The sequence below is a fragment of the Lontra canadensis genome, unplaced genomic scaffold (genome assembly GCF_010015895.1).
Source record: "Lontra canadensis isolate GAN:19392208 unplaced genomic scaffold, GSC_riverotter_1.0 scaffold33, whole genome shotgun sequence".
Lineage (NCBI taxonomy): Eukaryota > Metazoa > Chordata > Mammalia > Carnivora > Mustelidae > Lontra > Lontra canadensis.
The window spans coordinates 12,709,052-12,728,843 of NW_022631027.1; the positions used below are offsets into that span (position 1 = coordinate 12,709,052).

At 39.3% G+C, this 19,792-nt stretch overlaps 1 protein-coding gene across 1 annotated transcript in view; it reads left to right on the forward strand.

The window, feature by feature from the left end:
* The first annotated feature begins 407 nt into the window (after positions 1-407).
* PALMD (palmdelphin) overlaps positions 408-19,792 on the forward strand; it is a 50,395-nt gene continuing 31,010 nt past the window's right edge. The window contains exons 1-2 of the mRNA XM_032867203.1: positions 408-703; positions 18,078-18,158. Coding sequence (XP_032723094.1) covers positions 659-703; positions 18,078-18,158 — 126 coding nt within the window. The 5' untranslated portion in view covers positions 408-658. The remainder of the gene's footprint in view (positions 704-18,077; positions 18,159-19,792) is intronic.

The following is a 19,792-nucleotide window of genomic DNA, read 5'->3' on the forward strand; positions in this document are numbered from 1 at the left end:
TGGGAGCAGGAGGGAGAGGGAAGGGCAACCTGAGGTAAATTTGCTCCCATACTCAGTTCTGAGATAAACGCAGGATTTATTATTATTGCCTGAAGCCAGTCAGAGGAAGAAAGGCAAGCGAGTGGCTTGCCCCAGTCAGCCCAGGCAAGGCTCTGTCTCTGCAAACTCGGGAGGAGGGTGCAGGTAAACTTTGGACACACACACACAGACCCACACACACCCAGAGATGGCCGTGTGTCGCTAGAGCACAGGCCGATGACACCCTCCGCCTCCGGGCTCCCTGTGCCACTCCTGGAAAATAATGAGTTGGGCAAGGAACAGTTAATGAGAACATGGGCCTTGCTAACTGTGCACATTACAACAAAGAGCTGGCAGCTCCTGAAGGAAAAGGGCTGGTGCGGCTGCTGTTCAGACTCGTCAGTCAGCTCTCGCCGGCAGCCTCAGGGTCTGCCTCCCCAGCACACTCTCATTACATGTGTCTGTCTGGCCGGCTCTGGACATCTGCTCAGAGACGCTCCTGCCGCCTCGGGGGTTTCTGCCTCCCTCCACGGGGGCCAAGGGCTTTCTCGCTGTCACCCCTCGCCTCTCCCCCAGGAGGCTCCTGCTTTATGGTAGCTTGGGACTTCCTGCCCCCGTCTGCCTGCCCTTGACTTCCAGCATGGAAGAAGCCGAGCTGGTGAAGGAAAGACTTCAGGCCATCACAGTAAGTCTGCGTCCAGTTATCCCTCGGGGAGGTGGTTGCTGAGGGGAAGGGCAGACGCGCGGCTGGTGCCCCGGCCGCCGAGCCCCTGTGAGTGGAAAAACAGAACTGTCACCCTTCGTGGACGTGGCTCTGGTGCTCTCTTAACCCCTGTGACCCTCTGTCATTCTCGGGCTTCAGAACCTGCGGGCAGGGCAATGGTCTGTATTTTTGCCAAACTGTGCCGGCCGGCCGTCTTAAAGAGCAATCTGAAGCTTGGGAGGCAGTTTGGTTCACTGTCATGTACCTTCTCAGTACCTTAAAAAGGCAGTTTCTCCTCCAGTGGGTATTTGCCAGACAGGGGATTAAAAAGCAGATCCTCAACTTGGAGACTTTTTAAAGCAAGGAATACACCCAAAAGTTAAATTCTTTGAAACGGGGGAGAGAGGAAGAATAAAACAAACAACTTGAAACTTTGTATCTGTCATGAGGTAGTATGTTCCAGAGAGCCTAGCAGAATCAGAATGAATGTCATTGTACTTAATTAAACTAAGCTTTAAACAAGAGAAAAGTAGGTAAAAGCACGTATCAGATTCATTCTTAGAGATCAGTTTTCAGCAGTGTCACAAACAGAGTAAGATCTTGATAAAGGAATGCAATGTGTGCAATGCTGAGGATTTGGAAAATATCTCCTTAATACCGGGAAGGAAAATAGTGTATTTTTTATGTCTGTTCTGGGAAAGAATCGAAGCAAGAAATAAACTACTTTCCTTAAGTGACCTGGCTTTTTTTTTTTTTTTTAATTTTCTGAAATCCTGTATTTGGCAGTAACCTGGAAATCTGTGGCACAGTCAGTTACGATTAGCTACAACTTGTGATATAATTTTCTAAAAACTTGGAAATACAGATCCCAATTTCTCAGCATTTTCTGCCGCTGAAACTAGCTGTCAGGAAGAAATGAGTACTTTTTAAAAACTGATGTTAAATCAGGATGGGTAGGAGGATATTATTCTCTGATCTTCCAGTTCCCAGAGCATAAATAATAAGGCTAATCCAAATTTAGCATTTTTATTAAATGGATACAATGTTTTAGTGTCACCCAAAAAGGATTCAAGAAGTTGAAGCATTTTCTCAGCCAATAGTAAGGAACCAGAAGTCCAGACGTCCACCAATAAGGTTGGCCCTTTTCCATAAGACAATGCTTTTGAAATGTCTAGCTTCTAATTAGTACATTTCCCTTTCTTCAGAAAACTTTGCTTTGGAACTATTGTTTGTTTTGTTTTGTTCTTTTTTGTGTGTGTCTTTAAAGTCAGCCACCGTTTCAGCTGTCAGGCTTTAAGGGACAGGAACTGGGCCCTGCTCTGTTGTTTTTGGCATGGGCTTTTTGCATTACAGCTGTTGTCTAAAGGTTACTTTATTACACAGTGTGAGTTGTGTGGGCACAAGCTCAGCCTTTGCTTCTACCTCCCAAATTACTAAACTATATCATGTAGCTGGGGAAATACACAAGCCCGTTGTTCCCTATTTTCCTTCTTGAACTATAGCACAGCCTTATTGAAGCCCGTGTTCCCTCCAGAGCACCTTTTAACTCCCACTGAAGCAACACGTGGTCTGAAGCTGTGACTGCCTACAGTTATTCAGGAAAACCAGGAATTTGCACTGAGGGTTCCAAATGAAAATAGAGGTAGAACAAGAGGCATCACGCCTTCCAAGCAGGCAAGAGAGTAAGTAGGTTCCTCAGTATACTGGTGTGTGCTTTTTCTGATGATTAACACACACGCACGTGCGCACACACACACACACACACACCTACTTTTTGAATTATTCCATTAGCCTGAACATATCCCATTAGAAGGAATTAAGCAAATCTCTAAAGTAAAATCACAAAGTAATTCTACCTTGGAAGTAAATTGTTTACATGAAGATTACAGAAGTTGAGGGGGGCGATTGGAAAAAAAAGTTTATAGGAATAAATTCATACTAGCCTCCACCTCACCAGGCAAAACCCAGTCCCATTTGTCACAACCTAGAGGGAAAGATAGAGCAGTGGTGTGTCCATGGAAACAACACATCCACCTCCTGCTAGACACCCCGGGACACGCCAGCTTTCCCCACCCTTGTTTTACCAGGAAGCCACCTCAGCACTGCCCCATCCCCCCTGGGAAAATGAAAACATACAGTATCCAGAAAATTCGCTGGGACTGTTTCACTTTGGGAATACTTAACATTTTCAAAATCTCCGACCTAAACTAAAATTCAGACACAGTCTTCTCATTTTAACTGTTTTCTTCCTATTTCTTTTCACTGAAACAATGTTTGTATGCATAAAGAACAAAATCATAAGACTTTTCCAATGTACCCAAACATAGCAATTCACAGACTTTGGTAGGGAAAGGGAAAAAACAAAAACAAAAAACCTTTTTACATTCTCAGATCTATTTGATTTTTATATTAAAATTTGTTCCTCCATTTCCTCACTGTGAAACGAGATGTTCTTCACTGTACATTTATTCCACCTGGTTTTGAGTGTCCAAACAGTCATTATTTCCACTGCAAGGAGTTGAAAAACACAAATGTCTATGCCTATAACTTGACAGAACCAAGTGCCCGCCTGTCCTCTTATTCCTCTAAAAAATAAATAAATAAATAGATTAAGCATAGTAAATAGGTGGAATGTGGCAGTTAGGCTCTCAGATTGAAAACTAATACTATAATTGTGTCCTTCACTTCTCCTATCAGTAAATTGAATTTTAAATTGTCAGAAGTCTTCTTGAAAACTCAAAGAGAATAAAGAAAAAAATATGGAAAGTACACAGAAACAATTGTTTAAAAACCAGTATATCAGTCTGGGTATGTCAAATATGGATTCTATTTTATATACGTACTCTCACGTTCTTCCTTCATTACTTTGTCCATGTACCAACCCTTCCTTCACTGAATTAATCATCAAAGTATCTCTTAGCCAAAGAGTTCAGTTTTCAGCTGTTACTCAAAAACAGGACTGCTTCAAACTGATTAGATGAAAAGTTTCTTGAGGCTTTTTTCAAGTTAGTACATATTTTAACAAATAGCCAGTTTTTATACAAAAGAAGAGCTATTGAAGTAGACTAGTAATTTGAATTTCACTTTTAATATTACTGGGATAGAGGACACTAATATTTCCAGCATCCTCAGGAAGAGTGAGATGAAGGACTGACAGTTATCCCAACAGAACTCCTCTCTGGCAGGAAACTTGGCCCACAGCAAAACCAGTGAAAGACCCAGACAAATTCCTTCCAGAATGAGAGAGATCCCCTCCCTTAGGAGTAGTAATATTCCATATGTTCTCGACATCCTACTCTGCAAGGAATGCATTATCTTATCTCCAGTCCCACCATGACCTTAGAAAATACAGTTCCTAAATAACATGGGGACACTCAGACTGGAAAAATCCTAGACCTTAAACTGGCTAGAGATCATAAAAATAGCACTGTTTAGGGGCTGACCCTGGAAGAATTCTGAGAACGAGAATCAATTTTTCAGAGAACAGACCCAGCTGGGGAGTGAAGAGATAAGAATAAAGCGAACATTTTAATTCTCATCAAGGTTTATCTGTAATTGTTAGGAATGTGTGCTATCAACCCGTCTCCTCATTCCTTTACTCAATTAATGGTGATCGAGCACCTACTATGAGCCAGGCCTTATGTATTTAAAGGAAAGGAAGGGAAATCAGGAGTAGGGAGTGGGCTGTGGATCACAGTGACGTTGGCAGGATGGCCCTCACAGAGGGGGTGACATGTAAGCATAGATGTGAAGGAGGTAAGCTCTGTCACAATTTAGACAACAGAACTAATCACAACAACAAGCACCTGCCTAGAACTGACTCCATTTGGAAGGGAGCCATATGAAGTCCTGACACTGGAATTTGAGCAACGGAGACAGATTTGCCGGCCAAAGCTGCTCGTGACGCAAAATAATAAGGAGCTCTCACATTTCCCCAGATCCACTCCCTATTTCTTTCCACTTCTAAGGAATTTTTCCTAGACTTGTAAACATGGGAACTTGGGTGGTAGAAATTTCCTTGCATAAAACAGAAATCCACCCAATACGAAGACCGACATTAAAACAAGAATACGCACACACACAGGTTCTAGTTAATTCGTTAGCATGCAGAGCCTGTCACCAGACACCACACTTCATCCCATTCCTTTTTTGCCGATATCTGGGATCTTCTAGCAGTTAATAAGACAGTTGACGGCCTCAAAGCAGGACCTGCTACATGATTTATGGGGCCAGTACACAAGGAAAATGTGGGGACCCTTGTTCAAAAAGCACTCAAAATATCAACATGGCAACAGCACAGCGTTAAATGAAGTGCTGGGCCCTTCTCGGCATGGTGCCAAGTTACCCCAGAAACCAGTCCTACTTCTGCTTCCTGGGGCCACCATATACATTTCTCCCCCATTCATTCTGCCTGTCAGATAGGAGAGTAAAAACGAGAGCAAACCTCCTGGCTCTTTTCTGAAGATAAACCCTTACGTGTGTTTGGATCATTGCCTCATATAGAGTTCTAAGGACTTCTTAAAATCATAATGGCTAAAAGAACGCAAGAGGCACTGTTGTTCCGAAGTACCTCGTGGTTAAGACAAAGTTACAGGAAGGACTTCAAATTTGACTTGGGCATCTAAAGACAGTCCCATAACAATGGTACATGGAGACACAGGAATCTCCTCGGTAAAGAAGTCCAGTGCGAGGATTCAAACAATCAAGCCTCGGCCCAATTTTCCACAGAGCCATACTGAGATTGCATGTTTCTTCCAGAGAGGGAAAGGTTGCTTCAAACAAAATGTGCTGTACCACATTTCTTTGCCAAACATAATAGCCCACCCACAAAGGAGGGCATGTGACGAGGTATAATAATTTCGATAGTTATTAAGGAAACTGCTTTTTGATAACAGGGCGAGGTTTTTCCAGCGTGCTACAGAATGATAATGCTGCTTTGCAAAGACTTCTCCGAACAAGGATCCCCAGGAACCTTCTGCATAGTACTGGATGGTTAAAAAACAAAAGCTGCTTCTTTACAAAACTCGGACTGAAGTAAATCAGAGTCTGAGCTCTGAAGTCTAACTAGAGTAGAAACAAGGGCCGCAGGGCTCTGGCTAAAACTCAAACAGGGCTTCCAATCCCTCATCCCCCGTCTCAAACGGCCTACCTTCTCTTAAAATAAAATATAAATCTTTTAACTTATGTCAGTGACAGTGATGTCATTTGGGGAAGAGACTCCCTTAAAATTCATTGCCTCCACAAGTCCCCTCACCAAGAAGCCTGTGGGATGTCTGCTTTCCTAAGAGACCATATGAGCAGTTTGAGTGAGATCAAAACTTTTTTTTTATGTTTTTTACGGGTTTTTTTTTTACGTTTTTTACAGGTTTTGTTTACGTTTTTTAAGTTTGTTTTTTTTTTTTTTCATAAAACCCCCAGCAACTGAGAGGACTCAGTCAAGCCCTTAGAGACATGGAACCAGGTTATTCTCTGAAGCTCTGAAAAGAACTCAAAACTGGTTCCTGTCCAAAGCACCACGTTTTCCATATGTAATTGTGTCTGTAATTGACATAGGGGTACAACATATTCAAATGAGCTACCACTGTTATTCAAAATCGACCTATGCTCGCAGATCTGGAACATAAAGGACGTCTCTTAAGTGAAAGAATTACAAGATTAATAATGATAATAACAGCACCTATTGTCACATAGCACTTAGACCTTAAAATATATATATTTATATATATATATAGAGAGAGAGAGAACTTTCACATCCGTATCTCATTTGTCCAAATATCCTATGAGTATTTGTGAAAGCAGATGTCACCGTTCCCATTTTGTAGGTGGAAAACCTAACACCATGAAAAGTTAAGGGATTAGTTAAATAGCACAAGTTGGGTCAATTTTTCTGCTTGTCACACTCTCTGGCCGCAACATCACAATAAATTCTAAGAAACATCAAAACCACAAACCTCACCCCTTTTAGAACTTCCTCTGTGGCTCACTCTTAATAGAGTTTGAAGTGGAACAGAGAGAAGAATCTATAGAGGTTCTGCTTCACTTTACTGCATTTTCTAACCCAAACCAGTCCTTCAGCCCTTATAGTCTCCTCTGCTTTCCACAGTCCACAGGGGAGTAGAGGTGGGAAAAGAGAAAGTGATGCCATTTCAGAAGCATTTGTAATTGCTTCGACAGGACTGGGATGGCACCATTTCCCAGAGCATCCCATACTCTGAGACTGTGACCTTCCCATCCACTTCCATTACACAAGGTCTCTTCCCTCCAGCCAGGATTTGCTAAGGCAGGGACATCACTGCATCTCACACAGCTCCCCAGCACTGAGCTCAGCACTAGCTGGAACACACACACACACACCTTTGTGAATGAGTAAATGAATAAAGGCCATCAAGCTGAAAATACTTTTTTTACTAAAGCCAACAACAAAGTGCACCATTACCCCTTGAGTTTTGGGGGGCTTACCTTGTGTTTGTTCTTTATCTTTGTTTGTTTTGTCACTATTCATTAGAACAAACAGGAAAGGACAAAGGAATAAACGAGTAGCCCAACTGAGTTTCATTTCGAGATGTGTCAGAATTTGTTCTCTGCCTAGGAAAGAAGACTAAAGTTACTGAATACAATAAGGTTTAGAAAATGTGTGCTTTTTCATTCACTTCATAAGATGTAGTGATAACCACATCCAATGCCCATGGATAACTTCAGAATGAGGGTGTTTCAAAACTAGGATGCAGAAAAAATAAACTAGGATGCAGAGCCAGGAGAAAACCTAGAGATTTCCCGCTCTAGATGAAGAAAACTTAGAGAACGTCCATATTCCCATCCTCACTATGCTATGCTCCAAAGATGCTCACCCAGCTTCTCCTCGAATGCTTCCAAAAGGTGTGTCCATACCTCACCCAATACCCTCTTCCATTTGAGAACAGCCCTCTGTGTTGAGTTCAGAATCTCGTTTCCTTAAAATCCCACTCACCCATTCATCATGGCTCCAGCCACTGAAGCCATACAGCTTCATTTTCTTGATTTCAATCATTGCTCATATCACAGGCTCATTCTAGACACTCTGAAATGTCAGTGTCAGCCTTAAACTTGGGTGCTCAAAGCACTGACCCATACAGAGTGCTTAGTGCTATACCATCTTGTTTGGGGAGCTGTATTTCTAATGACAGGTTTGAGAAAAGATAAGGTGTGGTATAAAGAGCATCATCTGGGGCTCCTGGGTGGCTCAGTGGGTTAAGACTCTGCCTTCGGCTCAGGTCATGATCTCAGGGTCCTGGGATGAGTCCCATATCAGGCTCTCTGCTCAGCAGGGAGCCTGCTTCCCCCCTTCTCTCTCTCTGCCTGCCTCTCTGCCTACTTGTGATCTCTTTCTCTGTCAAATAAATAAATAAAATCTTAAAAAAAATTATCATCTTTGGAGTTACAGAAATTTAGGTTCAATACCAATTTCAATACTGGACCAACCATACCGTTTGGGGAAATTAATACACTCTAGTCCTTAGCTTCAGTGTCTGTAAAGTTAAGAATAACCATTAACTTGAAAGTCAGTAGCCAGATACACAATGAATACACAAAAATCAGTAGCTTTCTGAAAAACAATAATTAGTCAGAAAATGTAATACAAAAATATCTCATTCCTAATAGCTATAAAATTAAAAAATAACTGTTAAAAGCTGAAAAGTATCCTACTTAAGGAATGTGTAAGATTTATACGAAAAAACTTTTATACTCTTATACCCACTATGACAAGGAAATGTGCAGAATTTATATAATGAAACTACTAAACAATATTTGTGTTTGGGGAGGCACACCATTCCTTAAGGTGAAGCTCAAATACCAAAAATCCGTCATGTTTTTCCAAATTTGTTTTATGTTTAATGCAATTCCAATCAAAATCCTCAAAGGAAGCATCCTTTTTTTTATAAGACTATATTTATTTGACAGAGAGAGAGATCATAAGTAGACAGAGAGGCAGGCAGAGAGAGAGGGAGAAGCAGACTCCCCACTGAGCAGAGAGCCCAATGCAGGGCTCGATCCCAGGACCCTAAGACCACGACCTGAGCTGAAAGCAGAAGCATAACCCACTGAGCCACCCAGGCACCCCAAAGGAGGCATTCTTGTTCACTGCTGGTGGCAGCATGAAATTACTAAACAGGACAGTTTGGCAACTGGTAGAAGAAAAGTCAAAAGTAATTTTATCCTCTGACCTAGAATTTTATTAACAAGGATCTTATACTAAAGAAAAATAAGAGATGCACTCACAGATGGAATCCTAAGGTGCTCACGACATAGCAAAGTCATTTCTTATAGTACAAAAGTAGAAGCAAACTCAATGTCTAAAAATGGGAATTTAGCTGAGTAAATAGAGTGCATATATGGATGTGTGTATACATATATAGTATAATATATGTGAGTATATTACATATAATGGAATAATATGAAGCCATTAAAAAATTAGAATACTATTTAATGACATGACATATCATTGTGTTCATGATATATTAAAAAAAGATCAGATTACTAAATATTTAAAATACACCTCCAATTTTATGTGAGCTATAACATATCATGCAGATATAAAGCATATATAAGAGTATTGATCTCTGATTATCTCTGGATAATGATAGTTACTATTAGGAGTAACTTTTAAAATTCTACCCGGATACATGTTTTTTTGCTTGGTTATTTGGCTTTTTTTTTTTTTTTTTTGGATGGGGAGTAAGATGGATGGGGAATTGTTTGGGTTTTCAATTTCATTTCTAAAGGAATTTAACAAAATCATGCCAAAGTCCAAGTGGAAAAAAACAAAAAACTATTGCTACTAATTAAGACATTTTAGACAAAAGCAATAAAGTTCAAAAACTTGACCAATAAAATGTTAATTTGTCTCATCGACACATTATCTAAACTATGTAATATTAATACCAAACCCAACTATGCGGGTAACCTGGAACCAGACCCTAATATACATACAAAATTAGTAAATGATAAAAATTAACACTTTTTTTAGAAGTAAATCAATAGGAAAGAATCCTTTGATAGAGCTATAGATCAGCCAAAACTTTGGAAAAAAAATTAGATCCTTGGCAGTTACCATAAATCAAATTAATTCAGCTAGATGGAAGAGGTTTTTTTTTTAAATCTTTAGGAGGGCGCCTGGGTGGCTCAGTGGGTTAAAGCCTCTGCCTTCGGCTCTGGTCATGGTCCCAGGGTCCTGGGATCGAGCCCCACATCGGGCTCTCTGCTCAGCAGGGAGCCTGCTTCCTCCTCTCTCTCTCTGTCTGCCTCTCTGCCTACTTGTGATCTCTATCTGTCAAATAAATAAATAAAAACTTAAAAAAAAAATCTTTAGGAAACTGGAAGAAAATATAGATGGATAATTACTGTATCTCAGACGATAAGGATATTAAAGACATCAAGGTAATAGAGTAACATTTTCAGCACTTTTTTTTTTTTAAGATTTTATTTACTTATTTGCCAGAGAGAAAGCACACACACAAGCAGGGGGAGTGCAGGCAGAGGGAGAAGCATACTCCTTGCCCAGCAGGGAGCCTTGTATGGCACTAGATCCCAGGGCTCTGGGATCATGACCTTAGCCCAAAGCAGACACTTAACCGACTGAGCTACCCAGGCAGCCCAACTTTTAATACTTCTAATAACACCAGAAGTAAAATTTAAATGCAATTAAAAAAATTACTTGCAACTAACATGACAAACAAAAGGTTATTATCCTTAATTCAAAGAGTTCTTACACATTGATAAGTAAATAATTAATAGGTTTTACAGAAAAATGGGTAGACATCACAAACAGGCAATTTAAAAAATAATTGATACAGATAGCCCAGAAAATTATGAATAATATTTCCCCACACTAATCTCAGAAATCTCAGTAAGACATCAAAATGAGTTACTATTTGACCTATGCAAATTGCTAAAAGATCTTTTCCTTGCAATATTCGTAATTAGTAAGGGTGAGGTGAAATACAGAAATATAAGTTAAAACGACTTATCATTAAAGTCTTTTTAACAATCTGTATTAAGAATTTTTAAAACATCCCTATACCTAGGTAACTAACTTCTAGGGACCTATCTTGAGGAAATAATCAGAGAAAAGTGGTTCAAAATTTACATACAGGGAACTTCGTCACACAGCTACTCATTATAACAAAAGATACAAAGCAGCCTAAGGGGCAGAAAAAAATGAGAGACTGATTGAGCAAATAATGGCATTCTAAATAAAATTTAATATTTTTATTAATAAAATGTAATAACATGAGAAACGCTCATGACACAATATTAAGTACAAAAGATGGAACACGAACTGTGTATGGGCCCCCTCACGTGGTTTGCACATGTGTTTGTGTAAGGGTGCACATCTGTGGTTTGGGTATCCTGAAGAAAGAATGGAATAAAATGCATCAAAATGCGGACAGCAGTTAGTTCTAAAGCAGTGGGAGTACAAGGGATTCTTATATTTTTCTTTAAAGTTGTCTGGATTTTTTTAATCTTTTACAATTAACATATTATACAAAGTTCCATAGTTTACATTTGTTAAGAATAAAATTAATCATTAATTTAGGTCCAACATTCCTAATAGACAAGATATTTCAAAATCTTGATTTGGTCCTCTTTTATTTCATTGATTCCTAAAACTAGCCAACCTGGAGCAGTTTCTAACAATAAATTTTCCAGCACCCCCTACTTCAACCTCAAAATTCTGAGTCAGAAAGTTACCTCAATACATTTATGTTTATTGGTTTTTTGGGTTTAATTTTAGTGTTCTCTCTTTTTATGGGGCATTGATTTTTTTAATGTTAATACAATCATTTTCAACTATATTTTTTTTCTGTTTGAATTTACACAAATTTCTGAAAGAATAAAATAAGAAACTTTGTCCAAAGCCCTGCTAAAACCAAGGTATTGAATTTCTGTAATCTAGATATCTTCATTTCTCAATTTCTTCACCTACCTACTGGGGATAAACATGGTTCCTACTTCAAAAACATTTGGGGAAGATAAAATAAATTGATTCATTTAAGAGCTTTAAGTAGCTCCTGACTCATAAAATGTTATCTGTAAATGTTAGTTATTGTTGTAACCACCATAATCATCATCTGCCCATCTAGAAAAATTAAGCAAAAGAAAGTTTTAAATGCTTCATTTTTATTAATTGAATGTTATCTCTTAGACATTGCTTGTCTAAATACAACATTGTTTAATAATTCATTCTATGACTTTCCAGGGATTAACCAGTAAGTTCACCAATCTTTAAATATTCATAATTCCCCCATTGTCCCTCTTCCAAAAACTAGGACATTTGCTACTTTCAGTCTTTGAGACCTCTTCTCCCAAGATTCCAAGGTTACTTGATAGCAATTTTCTGTTACGTTGGGGCACCTGGGTGGCTCAGTCAGTTGAGTATCAGACTTTTGATTTCACATCAGGTCATGTTCACAGGGTCATGAGATCAAGCCCCACACTGGGCTCTGTGCCGGGCATGGAACGTGTTTAAAATTCTCACTGGCCCTTCCTCTACCCGCCCCCGACCCCTGCTTGCTCCCTCTCTAAAAATAACAAAAATAATACTAATAATTTTCTGTCATGTCTATAAATTTTCTACTCTCTGAAATGAACCCCATCAGAGTCTAAACAGCTCTGTCTTCAGTGTTCTATTTCTTCTTGTGCTTCAGTTTTCCTTTAAGCTTATTTGCTCTACCCTCTTCAGGGTTAGAATTATTCTCCTTAATCAAAAATGTGGAAGCAAAATAGAAATGGAATAGTTTTATTTTCGTCATGTTGCTATTATACTATGTATCTCAGCGATTGTCCAATGATTGCCTTTACCTTTTTGCTCTCAATATGACTTAAGTATACATAATTATTTATACACTCATGCTTTGTGTGTCCTCAATGTTTTTCACATGCTTCTCATCTTCACATCACCTCAGGTTTGTTTTTTTACATTTATTTATACTATTACAAGTAGGTACCACTGGCTAATCTTCATTCTTGGTTTCATGAGCTCATTGGAGAGCTCCCAGTGATACCAAACTATTTGGTTTTGTTTTGCTTATAGTAGCTCTCTTTTCTTTTTACCTGAGATCATTTGTAATTGTGTAGCCATGTTTCCACTTGTAAACTGCCCAGGCTTCATGGCCTACCTTCCCTTTTGAAATGCTTGTCCCTTTTTCAAGAGTTTTTTAGGAAATTTTTAAGACTTTTAGAAATCAAAGTTTCAGTGCACTCTAGTGAACCTCTAACTATGCTCAGGATTCTTTTCTGGGAATGTTGTGTTAGCGCATTCCTTTCTTTCCATGTTACCATTATCTGCACATTGAAATTATAAGATACTCAGCTTCTAGCAGAATGAATCGGAAATGACTTAACTAATTGAATTAGCCTAATTTATCAAGTTCTATTATAATTTCTGATTGACTTTGAAATAAAATTCCATATGGATTCTCTTCCTCTTCTACCCCTTCAATGTAGGTGCTTCATGAAGGATCTGTCTTTAGCCCTCCTCTCTTTTCATAAATATGTCTCCGGTCGTGCTCTGACCATCTTCTGATGTCAGCTATCCCTTCTGAAACTCCCACATCTCTATCTTTGACCCCCACATCTCTCTCCAACCAATGTTTCAACTGCCCCCCCAGATAACTCTATCTGGTTGTCCCAAAGACACCTCAAACTTGGTGTGAATCCATCATCTCCCCTACCAACCCCTCTTCTTTCTCCTGAATATCTTGCATCTGTTGACAATTCTGCCCTACCTAAGCATAAAAGACTTTTACTCACATTTGACCCCTTCCTTTCCTGCATCCATATGTCATCAGTTGCCAAATCCAACCAACTTTAACTCCTTGGTCTCTGACATACATACGCTCTCCTATCTCTTGCTCAAGTTTTCCTGGCCTAACTGATGATCCCCATTTGCACGGTCCTCCTTCAACATCTACTACCCAATTACATGAGATTAAACTTCTTAAAACATGATTTTAACTCTATGAATCCTCTCCCTCTGAACACTTTTCATTGCTCTCTATCAGTACATAAGTAAATTCCAAACTCCTTGTCCTACCATTGAATATTTTCTGTTGAGGACTTATCTTCATCCTCTTATCCCTATTTTATTTCCCACTACCCATATGGCAACTTAGATTCCAGAATTGCTGTTCTGGAGAATGTACCAATTTTTTACCTCCAAGTCTTTGCTCACATTGAGCCCTTGACTTGAGTGCCTTTCTCCCCACTCCCCTGCTCCCCAGCAGCTATCCATATTCTTCACAAATGCTATATCAGAGCCTCTCCCAACCATATCATCTAGAAACAATTGCTCTCTATCTTCCCTCAACTCTCATAGAGCCTTCTCTTGTGTCTCAGGAAAGACATTTCTTTAAAGATTTTTTAAATTTATTTATTTGATAGACAGAGATTACAAGTCGTCAGAGAGGCAGGCAGGGAGAGAGGAGGAAGCAGGCTCCCCACTAAGCAGAGAGTCCAACACGGGGCTCAATCCCAGGACCCTGAGACCATGACCCAAGCCAAAGGCAGAGGCTTTAACCCACTGAGCCACCCAGGCACCCCAGGAAAGACATTTCTTACCTTTTTTCTTAAATTATATAGTTACTTGGATGAGTGATTTTCTTTTTGTGTAAGAGTGTAAGTTTTGGGGCACCTGGGTGACTCAGTGGGTTAAGCCTTTGCCTTAGGCTCAGGTCATGGTCCCAGGGTCCTGGGATCGAGCCCCACATCAGGCTCTCTGCTCAGCAGGAAGACTGCTTCTCCCACTCTCTCTGCCTGCCTCTCTGCCTACTTCTGCCTACTTGTGATTTCTCTCTCTGTCAAATAAATAAATAATCTTAAAAAAAAAAGAGTGTAAGTTTTTTGATGAAAGAATCTACTTTTTTTTTTTAAGATTTTATTTATTTACTTGACAGAGAGAGACAGCGAGAGAGGGAACACAAGCAGGGTGAGTGGGAGAGGGGGAAGTGGGCTTCCCGGCAACCAGGGAGCCTGATGTGGGGCTCGATCCTGGGATCATGACCTGAGCAGAAGGCAGATGCTTAATGACTGAGCCATCCAGGAGCCCCCAAAGTATCTACTACTGAAAAAATTTTAAATACTTCACAACTTCAAACGTCACCCTGAACAGAGTGTTTGTACATAAGTACCCAGTATCAGATAAATTAATTATTAAATAACTCGGGATCAATCCTGTCTTCTTTACAGATTCAGGGATTCTGGAATATTAGCTCCTTGTTAATCTATAATATTTCTAAAATAGTCACACTTCTAAGTACGGTGCTTATTTTTATCAAGTACATGATTGCAATAATACTGGATTATGGGTGTTCACAATAGCTTTCTAGTTGCACAAGATAAACTAATTTTCAACACAATCAAGAGGTAGGCTTATACAGAATCAGAATTTGTGGGTGTCACCTGCTAAAATTTTTTAAGTCAGACAGCTAAAAATCTATCTAGGCAACTGTTCATTAAATAGAAGTCTTCCTTAGTTGAACATTTAAAAAGTAAGCATCAATGTAAGTTATTCATAAGAGTTAACATTAATAAATATATGATGTGCCAGGTTATAACAGATGTCTATAGACATGCTCAAGCTCCTGGGGAAATTTTGGGAAGCAGATGGCATCCCACATCTATTTGTTTCATGATAATTTTGGAAGGAATTAGTGGGCTATGGTAACTTTTGGTATACTAGCAATAGAGCTAGATATGCAGCTTAAGGTTGATTTATTTATTTTGTCGTAATAAAATTAAATTACTGCCATCTTATTTTTCAGTAATTCTTATAAGTCCCTATGAAATTTGGCAAAAGGATAATAATCTGCTATTGAATATTTTATGAGGAAAATGCTCTTCTATCTTAAAAGAGAATCATGCCTATAACATTATGAATTATCTTCTTAATTACCAAGACTGACATAAGGGAGGCATCACGTTACCTCTGAGAGACAAAACATTGGTATTCCTTAGCAACCCTCTATAAGCCTTGTGTTGCCAAAACACTTCAGACGCCCTGCCGCTACCCACACAGCTTTCCAACCCAAGATGAAACCAGCCCAAACTGGTTATTGAAAGGGGTGGGGAAGCCTTGCTAGGTTCAACATTGTCTCTTATACTTAAGGCACTCTTCTCTATGGGCTACCTGTGGCATGAGGGAGATGATTACACACCAACACTAAATATGGAATGAAAAATGGGCTCCCTTCTAATGAGAGACCCCACTCCTGTTGCCAGCCAGAATTGGCCACATTTCTTCATGATAGACAGGACAGTGAGGGAAATTATAAGAAGCGGGACCAATTTCTCACTCAGGAAAATGGTGTGGTGAGTTGGCTAAGAGTGTGGAGGCTAAACTCAAATTGCCTGGATTCAAACCCTAGGTCAGCCACTTACTAGTTGCGAGATCTCAGACTAATTAGTTACTCAGTTAGTTTAGCTTACATTTCCTCTCCTAAGATGAAAATTAACGCAATATCTTTGTTATTATGATGATTCAGTGAAATAGTACCTGTAAAATACTTACCAAAATGTTTGGCATAATACATTTAAAATATTACTAATATCTGCTCAATTACAGCCTCTAGATAGAGTGGAGAATTGATTCACAGGTCAGAGTTTTTGTTCCTAATGACCAGATCTGACCTAAACAAGTAATACTGAAGACCACGTTTGTTGCCTAGCTAATTTTTTTTTAATTTTTATTTATTCTTTTAAATTTCTTTTCAGTGTTCCAGAATTCATTGTTTATGCACCACACCCAGTGCTCCATGCAATATGTGTCCTCCATAATAACCACCATGCTGGGCACACCCCACCCCTCCTACCTCTCCCCTCCAAAACCCTCAGTTTGTTCCTTGTTGCCTAGCTAATTTTTTTTTTCAAAATAACTGCTTATAAAATTTACAAAGTGGGTTACTGATGAAGTCATGTATTCTTCTAACACACAAAGAAAAACATGACATCAAGTTGGAGAGTAACATGTTGTTTTTCTTCGACAAATGTACCTGCACTTAAACATCAAAAAAGAGTTTTTATCTTCAAAGGAGTCACATCAGGAAGGCTTGCACTTATTTCAACAATGTTGCCAAGTATTTTTGGAACTCTTCCTTCCCAATTACCTTCTGAGCCTGCTTCACATTCTTTCAGTTGTCTTCACTGGCAACAAATTTTTATCCTTTGAGGGTTTTCAATTTTGAAAGCTGATTCAAAATCCACTCTTATAAAAGAGATGGAGGATAATGTCACCTCTGGTCAAAAAATAAGGAAATAAGAGCCTTTTTGCATAGCTTGTAAAATGCCTCAGAAAATTCCAGAGAGGGACTCTCTAAAACTTTTCAGGTTTATGGAAGCATTATCAGAATTAGTGTGCTACTTTCTGTGATTAACAGATTATGCCTTATTTCCTTAACTTTATTAAACAAATACTTAGAGAGTGTTATGCGTCAAACACCATCTTAGGAAATTTGACGTATATTTAATGCTCGTATCTTAAGAGGTAGATTCCCTTATTATCCCCATTATTTCAGATGAAGTAATTGAGGCACAGAAAACTTAAGAATTTTGTCCAAGAACACAGGCCTAGTAAATGGCAGAGCCAGAAATCAAACCCAGACTACATAGTACATATGCTATATTTTCTAAAAAGTACAACCACTGGGCATTAACGGTTATGCTTCCTGGGTTTCTTGAGGTAATGCAATTTAAACTTGGTGAAAGAAATCCCATCACCCCATGAAATTTTTTTTAACTGGAGCTAAAAGCTCTCTTACTGTTAACAAGCATTATCTGAACCCTTTTTTCTCTATCTTCACATAGCAAGTTATACAAGGAGGAAACACTCCCACTTTCTAGCTTCCTAGTTTTCAAATGCTCTGTAGGCTAGCTATCCTGTTTTCCCACATAAGCAGACCTTTTACCCAGCAGTTTCTTCAGTCCTGTGCCAGGAACAGTCTTTCTCCTCACAGGGTTTCCTCAGACTTATTTCAAAATTCCCTCTTTAAAATTCACTTTTTCCATTGCATCACTCAGTAGCTCAATCTTGCTAGATTAATGGGGAAGGTTTTTTTAAAGTAGACGGAGGAGAGTGGGGAAGGAAAGACATTGAAATATTTTCAAGTTCTCTTTGAAAAAGCACCTTCTATCGTTTTCCATCAGCAAAATGTTTTGAATGTCTCATTTTGCCCCCCTTCCCTTTGAAATACGAGTTTCCAAAGAAGCTTTCTACCAATGCCAGGAGCGTACCGTTGGCCAGTCATTCGGTAATGACGACAGCCTCAAGGAAACATATTTAAGCAAATTGAAAAAATAGATTTCGCTGAAACTCCTTTTATTTCAGGATAAAAGAAAAATACAGGAAGAAATCTCACAGAAGCGTCTGAAAATAGAGGAAGAAAAACTAAAGCACCAGCATTTGAAGGTAATTTATGATTTTAATTTCATTTCAATGATTTTGTATCCAAATATCCTAATGGCACTCAAAATCTCTATAGTAAAGATGCTTTGGGAAGGAAAAAATTCGGCATAGTTTTACTAACACCCTAATAACCATAGGGGAGGGCCGAGAAGCTAGTAATATTTGCATAGGAGATTAATATCTTCTGGTAAACATGTAGAAAACAAGTTTTTATTACTTTTATCCTTTATTACTGAATTTCCTCATTTTCTTGGGTAATCTTGAGAATCTTGAGATTCTTGATAATCTTGAGATTTTAGCCTTGATAATTTTGCCCCCTGAACACAGTCTTGCTTAAGATCCCTAGGGACCAATCCAGCTAGGAATTCCCTTTTGAAATAAACGAAAGGCCAGCTTTCCCCCAGGGGGTGCACAACAGACACTGTCTGGCCTGGTCAAGGATGTTAGTATTGAAAACTCAGTGCCATGAATCCAATATTGTTTGAGTATGTTTGGGGGCTTTTGTTTCCTTTTGCTTTGTCTTGATAAACCATGAGATCATTACCAGAAATAAACCTCCATTTTTAAAATCAGACTTTACATATTCTTTGGGTGTGGTCATTTTGTAATTAAAGCACACTGAGTTTCAACATTTTATTATGTAGCTTCGCCACAGGAAACAGGAGGCCAAATGACAAACAGGAGGTCCTTGTGAACAGACCCAAGCAAGGAGCTACCTCTCTGGCAAGGCTGCTACCAACAGATTTAATGAATCCCTCAGTGAAACAATGTCACACACTCATGGGGTCTACACACTTAGGTAAACGTGCCTAATTCAGCTGCTTCTAGCTTTCTGATAGATCAAGTGACCTCCTCTGAAAAGAAACATCATTTAAGATTCCAATTAGCCTCAGTTCTCTAAATTCCGTTTGCCTGTTTGCTCCTATATAAATTGATATTTCCAATGTTTGATAGTTAATTTCAAAGTATAGTTAACCTGCTATCCTTGCAGTGGTCCACATTGAATTTACATGACGCGTAGATAGAGCCAAGAAATGCAGTGTGTATAACCAGAACGATCAGTGAGGTTAAAACAAACTTTACCAAGTTATTTTGGTGAAAGTCAAATCAAAAGGCAAGTCCAGGGGTGCCTGGGTGGCTCAGTGGGTTAAAGCCTCTGCCTTCAGCTCAGGTCATGATCCCGGAGTCCTGGGATCTAGCCCCACATCGGGCTCTCTGCTCAGCAGGGAGCCTGCTTCCTCCTCTCTCTCTCTCTGCCTGGCTCTCTGCCTACTTGTGGTCTCTGTCCGTCGAATAAATAAATAAAATCTTAAAAAAAAAAAAAAAAGGCAAGTCCGCAGTAATTGTTGAGCCGAGCCGTTTCTAACACCATAACCAGTGCTCGTTCTCTCTCTCCCTCATCTCTCTCTCTCCCTCTCTCTCTCTCTCTAGTACAAACACACCCACAGTTTGAGGCTCTCCATAAACTAATGACAGGTTCTGAGTAAATGGATAGCTCTCTGGCATTCAGGAATTGCTATCCTTGTCAAGCGGATTGCCAAACAACAGTAGAGCTCACAGTAGGAGAAAGGGTTAAATATCCCAAGTTCATTCTAGGAGCAAGTTCGACATAAGAAAACTCTGACTCTGACTCACTG